General features: G+C 35.7%; 1 protein-coding gene and 1 long non-coding RNA gene across 2 annotated transcripts; one reads left to right on the top strand and one right to left on the bottom strand.

Annotated features, from left to right (window-relative positions):
• The first annotated feature begins 3,873 nt into the window (after positions 1-3,873).
• LOC128252772 (uncharacterized) lies at positions 3,874-4,220 on the top strand. The gene is made up of 2 exons (XR_008267337.1): positions 3,874-4,104; positions 4,166-4,220. It is a non-coding gene; the product is annotated as an uncharacterized LOC128252772 (long non-coding RNA).
• Positions 4,221-7,348: 3,128 nt separating this feature from the next.
• LOC128252756 (protein SHQ1 homolog) lies at positions 7,349-10,109 on the bottom strand. Its single transcript, XM_052980798.1, has 3 exons — positions 9,718-10,109; positions 9,215-9,620; positions 7,349-9,156 (listed from the first exon to the last, which is right to left on the bottom strand). Exons 1-3 carry the CDS (start codon positions 9,996-9,998, stop codon positions 7,993-7,995), a joined length of 1,851 nt encoding a protein of 616 aa, XP_052836758.1. The 5' UTR covers positions 9,999-10,109; the 3' UTR covers positions 7,349-7,992.
• Between the last annotated feature and the right edge of the window lie 252 nt (positions 10,110-10,361).

Below are 10,361 nucleotides of genomic sequence, written 5' to 3' on the forward strand. Positions count from 1 at the left end.
AATGAAATAAAAGAAAAAAAAAATATACTGCAGATCGTAAGCTCTTGAACTAAATAAAATAATCCAGGATTAAAGCAGACGACAGAGCATATGGGAGGAATGAAATAATTGCCGATACTTAATTAGCCCTAATAGTCTAGACTAATGAAGTACTTAAATAGACATGCCGAAACAAGAGATTTTTTTAAGTTGATTTCAGCAAATAAATTTAAGTATGGATTGGATTATCCAATTAACTTTCTACTTTCTGAAGAGAAATAGCTACAAGGTTTTCAGTAAGAATATAACTTGACCAGGAAGTTGTGCTTTTTTGCATACATCATTGAAAAGACCGATAATTCATTTAGAAATTCAATTTTCTTCGAAAAAAAGGCTTTTCCCATATGCGAGAGATTAAAGTTTAACAGTTTTAAAAAAATATATCTTAAACAGCACGATTATTAAAAAAATAAGTATTTTCAATTTTATTAGTTTTCATTCTTGATTTTTTGCTCGTCTGGAACAATCGGAAAAATAAATGAAAAAAATAATTAAAACTTTGCTTTTTTTACATTTTTTTTTTAGTCCTTCAGAATTACGATTTAAATTTCATCAAAATCGGACGACTATAGCATATAGCTACCATTGGAACAATCGGAAAAATAAATGAAACAAATTATAACTTTGCTGTTTTTTAATTTTTTTTTTTTTAGTTCTTCGACATATAGTAATAGTTAAATATTTCAGAATTAAGGTTTAAATTTCATCAAAATCGGACGACTATAGCATATAGCTCCCATTGGAACAATCGGAAAAATAAAGAATATTTAATAGCTACAAGAGTATATGAACTTCGGCTGGCCGAAGTTTGCGTCCTTTCTGGTTTTAAATTAAATTGTAATGACATTTCAAAAGAAATTTTCAAAACAGAACTTGTTTGACTTTTGATTGTAATTATTAAAAATGTGTTTTGAAATAATGTTAAATTTGCTTATAATAGATATATTTGTTAGATTCCCTGTAAGACCAGTGAAAAAAAATTACATTAACAGACTCTATGAGTTTTTTCAGCGGTTGACCTTTCTGGAGAATTACCCATATGCAATTTCTAAACACGTTCCTCTTGGCGTGACTAATCGATTTTATGAATTTCGAAAGCTTTTAAAATAATAAATGGATTGGATCCAGACAACATGTAATTCTGTATATAATCTTTCCATCTTTGACTTCTCACCAACATTTACATTCAAGATGCTGATTGGTGTTGTGATTTTCGCTCTTCTTGGCATGGCAAGCGCTTTGCAGGGTAAACCAATGCCTCCGAAGGCTTCAGGATCAGGAAAATAACAATCCAGAATGCTTTCCAGCAAGTCACAGCGATGACAAATTAATAAAGAAATAAATGAAATAAAAGTTTCAGATCAGTATCACCACAAAAAATGTAGTTGATGGCATTTTTCAGGAATATACTGCAGATCGTAAGCTCTTGAACTAAATAAAATATTCCAGGATTAAAGCAGACGACAGAGCATATGGGAGGAATGAAATAATTGCCGATACCTAATTAGCCCTAATAGTCTAGGCTAATGAAGTACTTAAACTAGACATACTGAAACAAGGGATTTTTTTAAGTTGAATAAGGTGTCTGTCCACTAGGCTCGTCATTTCAGCAGATAACTTTAAGTATGGATTGGATTATCCAATTAACTTTCTACTTTCTGAAGAGAAATAGCTACAAGGTTTTCAGTAAGAATATAACTTGTCCAGGAAGTTGTGCTTTTTTGCATACATCATTGAAAAGACCGATAATTCATTTAGAAATTCAATTTTCTTCGAAAAAAGTCTTTTCCCAGATGCGAGAGATTAAAGTTTAACAGTTTTAAAAAAATATATCTTAAACAGCACGATTATTAAAAAAAGGTATTTTCAATTTTATTAGTTTACATTCTTGATTTTTATACCCTTGCAGAAAGGTATTATAATTTCAGTCACAAGTTTGCAACGCAGTGAAGGAGACGTTTCCGACCCTATAAAGTATATATATTCTTGATCAGCATCACTAGTAGAGTCGATCTAGCCATGTCCGTCTGTCCGTCCGTCTGTCCGTCTGTCCGTCCGTTTATATGCAAACTTGTCTCTCAGTTTTAAAGCTATCTGCATGAAACTTTCCCAAAAGTTGTCTTTCTATTGCAGGTAGTATATAAGTCGGAACGAGCCGGATCGGACGACTATAGCATATAGCGCCCATAGGAACAATCGGAAAAATAAATGAAAAAAAATTATAACTTTGCTGTTTTTTAATTTTTTGTTTAGTTCTTCGACATATAGTAATGGTAAAATATTTCCGATTTACGGTTTAAATTTCATCAAAATCGGACGACTATAGCATATAGCTCCATAGGAGCAATCGAAAAAATAAATGAAAAAAAATTATAACTTTGCTGTTTTTTAATTTTTTGTTTAGTTCTTCGAGATATAGTAATGGTTTAATATTTCAGAATTACGGTTTTAATTTCATCAAAATCGGACGACTATAGCATAGGAACAATCGGAAAAATAAATGAAAAAAAATTATAACTTTTCTGTTTTTTAATTTTTTGTTTAGTTCTTCGACATATAGCAATGTTTAATTATTTCAGAATTATGGTATAAATTTTATCAAAATCGGACGTCTATAGCCTATAGCTCCCATAGAAATAATAAAATATATAAAATAACTATCTAATAATTGAGCTGCAAATCATCATAGTTTCAATGTTTTTTTTTAGCACATACTCAAGTAAATCATAATTTAAATGTTTTCAAAAGTATTTAATTAATGCAATAGCTGCAAGGGTATATGAACTTCGGCTTGCCGAAGTTTGCTTTCCTTCTTGTTTAATATTTTTTTAGCTCTTCGAAATATAGTAATGGTTATATATTTCAGAATTACGGTTTAAATTTCATCAAAATCGGACGACTATAGCATATAGCTCCCATGGGAACAATCGGAAAAATAAATGAAAAAAAATATAACTTTGCTGTTTTTAAATTTATTTTTTTAGTTCTTCGACATATATTAATGGATAAATATTTCCGAATTACGGTTTAAATTTCATCAAAATCGGAAGACTATAACATAAAGCTCACATTGGAACAACAAAAACATTAAATAAATAATTTAAACAAAAAATTAACTTTTTTAATTTGTAATTTTTTTTTAGAAATTCTTTTAGACTAATTAATAATTTGACAGTTAAGAATTACGCTATTAATTTTATTAAAATTGTATAACGATATCATATAGCTGCCATAGGTACTCAAATAATTGAGCTGCAAATCATCATAGCTTCAATGCGTTTAAACATACACGCAAGTTAATCATAATTTTAATGTCTTCTTTAATATTTAATTTTTGCAATAGCTGCAAGGGTATATGAAGTTCGGCTTGCCGAAGCTTGCTTCCTTTCTTGTTTAATTTTTTTTAGTTCTTCGACATATAGTAACGGTTAAATATTTCAGAATTACGGTTTAAATTTGAATTTTATTAAAATCGGATATCGATATCATATAACTGCCATAGGAACTATCTAATAATAAAGCTTCAAATCATCATAGCTTCAATGTTTTAATACATATACGCAAGTAAATCATAATTTTAATGTTTAGTTTTTGCAATAGCTGCAAGGGTATATGAACTTCGGCTGGCCGAAGTTTGCTTCCTTTCTTGGTTTAAATTAAATTGTAATGACATTTCAAAAGAAATGTTCAAAACAGAACTTGTTTGACTTTTGATTGTAATTTTTAAAAATGTGTTTTGAAATAATGTTAAATTTGCTTATAATAGTTATATTTGATAGATTCCCTGTAAAAACCAGTGAAAAAAACTTACATTTACAGGCTTTAAGTGTTTTGGCAGCGGTTGACCTTTCTGGAGAATTACCCATATGCAATTTCTAAACACGTTCCTCTTGGCGTGACTAATCGATTTTATGAAGCTTTTAAAATAATAAATGGATTGGATCCAGACAACATGTAATTCTGTATATAATCTTTCCATCTTTGACTTCTCACCAACATTTACATTCAAGATGCTGATTGGTGTTGTGATTTTCGCTCTTCTTGGCATGGCAAGCGCTTTGCAGGGTAAACCAATGCCTACGAAGGCTTCAGGATAAGGAAAATAATAATCCAGAATGCTTTCCAGCAAGTCACTGCGATGACAAATTATCAAAGAAATAAATGAAATAAAAGAAAAAAAAATATACTGCAGATCGTAAGCTCTTGAACTAAATAAAATAATCCAGGATTAAAGCAGACGACAGAGCATATGGGAGGAATGAAATAATTGCCGATACTTAATTAGCCCTAATAGTCTAGGCTAATGAAGTACTTAGATAGACATGCTGAAACAAGGGATTTTTATACCCTTGCAGAGGGTATTATAATTTCAGTCAGAAGTTTGCAACGCAGTGAAGGAGACATCTCCGACCCTATAAAGTATATATATTCTTGAGCAGCATCACTAGGAGAGTCGATCTAGCCATGTCCGTCTGTCCGTCCTTCTGTCCGTCTGTCCGTCCGTTTCTACGCAAACTAGTCTCTCAGTTTTAAAGCTATCTGCATGAAACTTTTCCAAACGTTGTCTTTCTATTGCAGGTAGTATATAAGTCGGAACGACCCGGATCGGACGACTATAGCATATAGCTCCCATAGGAACAATCGGAAAAATAAATAAAAAAAATTATAACTTTTCTGTTTTTTAATTTTTTTTTAGTTCTTCGAGATATAGTAATGGTTAAATATTTCAGAATTACGGTTTCAATTTCATCAAAATCGGACGACTATAGCATATAGCTCCCATAGGAACAACCATAAAAGGAAATAAAAAAAATTATTACCTTGGGTTTTTTTTTAATTTTTTTTTTTAATTCTTCGAGATATAGTAATGGATAAATATTTCAGAATTACGGTTTAAATTTCATCAAAATCGGACGACTATATCATATAGCTCCCATAGAATTAAAAAAATTAATAATTGAGCTGCAAATCATCATTGCTTCAATGTTTTTAGACATATACGCAAGTAAATCATAATTTTAATGTTTTCAAAAATATTTAATTCTTGCAATAGCTGCAAGGGTATATAAACTTCGGCCTGCCGAAGTTTGCTTCCTTTCTTGTTTAAGTTGATTTCAGCAAATAAATTTAAGTATGGATTGGATTATCCAATTAACTTTCTACTTTCGGAAGAGAAATAGCTACAAGGTTTTCAGTAAGAATATAACTTGACCAGGAAGTTGTGCTTTTTTGCATACATCGTTGAAAAGACCGATAATTCATTTAGAAATTCAATTTTCTTCGAAAAAAGTCTTTTCCCAGATGCGAGAGATTAAAGTTTAACAGTTTTAAAAAAATATATCTTAAACAGCACGATTATTAAAAAAATAAGTATTTTCAATTTTATTAGTTTTCATTCTTGATTTTTTGCTCGTCTGTCCATTTAGAAATTCAATTTTCTTCGAAAAAAGTCTTTTCCCAGATGCGAGAGATTAAAGTTTAACAGTTTTAAAAAAATATATCTTAAACAGCACGATTATTAAAAAAATAAGTATTTTCAATTTTATTAGTTTTCATTCTTGATTTTTTTGCTCGTCTGTCCGTCCGTTTCTACGCAAACTCGTCTCTCAGTTTTAATGCTATCTGCATGAAACTTTCCCAAACGTTGTCTTTCTATTGCAGGCAGTATATAAGTCGGAACGAGCCGGATCGGACGACTATAGCATATAGCTCCGATAGGAACAATCGGAAAAATAACTGAAAAAAAATTATAACTTTGCTTTTTTAAAATTTTTTTTTTTAGTCCTTCGACATATAGTAGTGGTTAAATATGTCAGAATTACGGTTTAAGTTTCATCAAAATCGGACGACTGTAGCATATAGCTACCATAGGAACAATCGGAAAAATAAATAAAAAACAAAAAGGAAGCAAACTTCGGCGTGCCGAAGTTCATATACCCTTGCAGCTATTTCAAAAACTAAATACTCTTGAAAACGTTAAAATTATGATTTACTTGCGTGTATTTTTAAAAAACATTGAAGCTATGATGATTTTCAGCTTAATTATTCGATAGTTCCTATGGCAGCTATACGATTGTTCCTATGGGAGCTAAATGCTATAGTCTTCCGATTTTGATGAAATTTAAAACGTAATTCTGAAATATTTAACCAATACTATATTTCCGAATTACGCTTTAAATTTCATCAAAATCGGACGACTATAGCATATAGCTCCCATAGGAACAATCGGAAAAATAAAGAATATTTAATAGCTACAAGGGTATATGAACTTCGGCTTGCCGAAGTTTGCGTCCTTTCTTGTTTTAAATTAAATTGTAATGACATTTGAAAAGAAATGTTCAAAACAGAACTTGTTTGACTTTTGATTGTAATTTTTAAAATGTATTTTGAAATAATGTTAAATTTGCTAATTATAGTTATATTTCATAGATTCCCTGTAAAAACCAGTGAAAAAATCTTACATTTACAGACTCTATGAGTTTTGGCAGCGGTTGACCTTTCTGGAGAATTACCCATATGCAATTTCTAAACACGTGCCTCTTATCGTGACTAATCGATTTTATGAATTTCGAAAGCTGGATTGGATCCAGACAACATGTAATTCTGTATATCATCTGGCCATCTTTGACTTCTCACCAACATTTACATTCAAGATGCTGATTGGTGTGGTGATTTTCGCTCTTCTTGGCATGGCAAGCGCTTTGCAGGGTAGACCAACTCCTACCAGGGGTCCAGGATCGAGAAAATAACGATCCAGAATGCTTTTAAGCAAGTCACAACGGTGACAAATTAATAAATAAATGAAATAAAGTTTCAGATCAGTATCACCACAAAAAATGTAGTTGATGGCATTTTTCAGGAATATACTGCAGATCGTAAGCTCTTGAACTAAATAAAATATTCCAGGATTAAAGCAGACGACAGAGCATATGGGAGGAATGAAATAATTGCCGATACTTAATTAGCCCTAATAGTCTAGGCTAATGAAGTACTTAAACAGACATACTGAAACAAGGGATTTTTTTAAGTTGAATAAGGTGTCTGTCCACTAGGCTCGTCATTTCAGCAAATAAATTTAAGTATGGATTGGATTATCCAATTAACTTTCTACTTTCTGAAGAGAAATAGCTACAAGGTTTTCAGTAAGATTATAACTTGACCAGGAAGTTGTGCTTTTTTGCATACATCATTGAAAAGACCGATAATTCATTTAGAAATTCAATTTTCTTCGAAAAAAGTCTTTTCCCAGATGCGAGAGATTAAAGTTTAACAGTTTTAAAAAATATATATCTTAAACAGCACGATTATTAAAAAAATAAGTATTTTCAATTTTATTAGTTTTCATTCTTGATTTTTTGTCTCGACTTCAATGACAATACAACATTAACGGGTAACTGGTTGATGACTTTGGCCAAAAATATTGGTTTTTAGTTTCGTGGTTGCTTTCCATTTCCATTTTATTTTATATGATTTTTATTTGTTTTCTTTGCTTGCAGCACCAACAATATCGATATCTATATGGTTATAGATGTATATACAAAATGCACAACTAGATTTCGCTTTTCAGAATTCAAAATTCAAATGTTCCGTACTCTAATGCCACACTAAATGCTAAAGTTCTGATTTTCTTGTATGCGTAATTATAATCGAAGTTTTTGTAGAGCAAAGGGGAAAAAATATTAAAATATCTTTTCGCATTTGGCGTGAACAAATCTTTGAGTTTGCGTCTCATTAAATTATTGTACAATTAAGATTTAAGTAGATTTTTTGGGTTGTTTTTGTGTAAATGTACATCCTTTGTTTGGTTGTTTTTTTTTTTTTTTTTTTTTTGTATTTTACTTTTAAAAGTAATCACTGTTTAGCCTCCGTTCTTTGACATTAAGTTGGTTGTGTTGCTTGTTTGTTTTGGGCAAGGCAGGAGCAGGACTTGCCGGACTCGGGAGAAGTGGCTTATTACTTGGTGCTGGTGCTAATGCTGGCAGCGGTCTCGCTATTACTGCACTGCTCAATGACGCTGTTACCTTCCGCTTCGCTGCTGGTGGTAGTGGATGAGCTGCTGTCGTCGTCATCCTCGTCTGCCCCATCGCCATCCTCATCCTCATCCTCGTCATCTTCCTCTTCGTCCTCCTCCTCGTCATCCTCATAGACAATTTCGTTCTCAATAAAGCGCATGTCCATGTCCATGCTATCGAAGGAGTCGGTTATGACACTGTCGTCATCAGTCGTGGTCTCGTCCTCTTGCCCAGACGGGTCGTTATCCAGGTCCAACTCATCGTCGCCATGGCCCTGCTGCTGCGGTGAGGAGCCCTCGCTGCCCGTGTCAAGGTGCATCTCCTGCATCAGCTCCTTGATCAGCTCAGTCTCAATCTCGGTCACTCCCAAGCCCAGATGCCGCTTGTTTACGTCCATCAGCACGTTCTTCAGGTTGCGGGCCAGCAGGCGCAGGTGCTCATCACTGCAGGCGCTTGGACTGGTCACATATCGGATGTAGTCCTCTAAGTAGTAGCTGTTGAAACTATCACGACTCGGTTCTCCGCCAGCGAACTGCTGGTGCGTCAGCAGTAGCTGATTGATCAGCCAGTTGCGGCCGCCCTTGAGAACTTCGATGGCATCTCGTACGCACTGGCGGCCCAGCTCGAAATTGCGGTACAGCGGGTAGGTGATCATGCGTCGCAAAAAAGACACTAGGACGTCCCGGTAATTGTCGAACTGTTCAAAGTAGCAGTACAGCGGGCATAGAATGCTGCGCGTCCAGCCCGACTCACACGTCGCCTCATTGTTAGTCGTTCGCACATCATAGCAAATGGCCAGAAGAATGCTAATAAGCCCGCAGTCGATCTCGTTTTGGTGCAGAATGTCCCACGGCTGCTGCTCCTGCGTCTGTTCCCGGCTGATGTTGTGCAGTAGATGCGCCTGCTCTTGCGTCATGGAAGTCTCGTAGATTTTCGGCTTGTAGCGTAGAGGATTCTGGTGACCGGACGGAACCTGTAGCTCCACAAAGTTCATTTTGTACTGTTCGCGCGAGAAGCGCTTCATCTCGTCGACCACCCGCTCCTGGCGCCGTTGGATGGGGCTCATGCGATGTGGCTCCGACACGCGACAGGTGGCTCTGTCCAGCTGGGGAATCGTCTGGGTTTATATTGTGATGCGGGGACAGCCAAAGCAGTAAACTCACCTCACTTGTGTCCAGCGGACCGCTGTATTTGCTGGCGAACCCGTAGCCAAAGTGGTTGGTCAGCTTGTAGGTGCGCTCGTTGCCATCGAGCTGCAGTTGGCACTGATCGGTGATGCGTTTGAGTTTCCACTCCTGGACCAGGGGCTCCTTGTCCGGCAATTGGGCATTGGTGGCGTCGGCCAGCGTGGGCAGGTGCAGAAAGGTGGCAATATAGTCCTTGCGCCCGCTCTTCGGCTTGGCTGCATCTCCTGTGCCACCACCGCCTGCCCCGCCTCCTGATCCTTCCTGGGCACCTGCTGTTTGGGGCAGACAGCGCAGGCAGATCTGGTAGTGGTTCTCCGCCGTGTTGAACTTTATCAGCAGCGTCTTTAGCTCCCGCAGGTCGAAAGTGCGACGGCTGTGGAATCTGTCAGCGAAAGGAAACGAAAATGCGTGATGATATCGATGGAATTTCGCCAGTTTGGGCGTGTGTCTTGGGCGTTTGATTGGAGCCAGTGACTCACTTGTACAGCTTGACGTCTGCGTAGAAGTAAAGATCGTGCGCGTCGACGAATATATCGCAGTTTCTTATGCGATCCACATGCACCGCCTCCGCGCCGCCTTCACCCGCCACCCCCACCCCCGCTCCAGACCCTTGGCCATGCTCCTCGGCAGCGGAAGAAGAAGCAGCAGCAGCTGCTGCTGGCTGGGGCGACCTTAAGGACTGATTCGCTGCAGGCGGGCGGGGTATCAGCAGCGTGCACGAGTTCTCCAGATAACTGTGTGCAACCTGTCCATTTAACATCTTACAATTTTATTACGTTCTTGCTGATTCTGCTAACTACTGTTTTTTAGTATAATTTTATTTATTTTAATGACCAGTATGACCGACTACTTGAAATAAAAAAAGGCCGTAGCCAGCCGCACAGCTAAGTTAGGTTCCGTTATGTCAGATGTGTCAATTCGGCCAGTTTATCGTCAATTTTATCTATTTTGTAGGGACGTATTGTAGTTTTTTAAAATATTTTTTAAATGATTAGTAAAAAAAAAAAAATAATTAAAGTTGTATCATGAAACAAATCTTTAGAAATGTTTTGATGCCTTCTAAGAGTATAAATATTTGGCTTTTTTTCAACTCACCGTATTCCATTACGTTGTACAATCGATA

The sequence above is a fragment of the Drosophila gunungcola genome, chromosome 3R (genome assembly GCF_025200985.1).
Source record: "Drosophila gunungcola strain Sukarami chromosome 3R, Dgunungcola_SK_2, whole genome shotgun sequence".
In the NCBI taxonomy this organism is placed as follows: domain Eukaryota; kingdom Metazoa; phylum Arthropoda; class Insecta; order Diptera; family Drosophilidae; genus Drosophila; species Drosophila gunungcola.

Coding starts and splice junctions, on each gene's coding strand:
- LOC128252756 (XM_052980798.1), bottom strand. CDS start 9,998: ATGTTAAATGGACAGGTTGCACACAGTTATCTGGAGAACTCGTGCACG. Junction 9,621..9,717: donor GCAGACGTCAAGCTGTACAA/GTGAGTCACTGG, acceptor TTTCGCTGACAG/ATTCCACAGCCGTCGCACTT. Junction 9,157..9,214: donor GTCCGCTGGACACAAGTGAG/GTGAGTTTACTG, acceptor ACGATTCCCCAG/CTGGACAGAGCCACCTGTCG.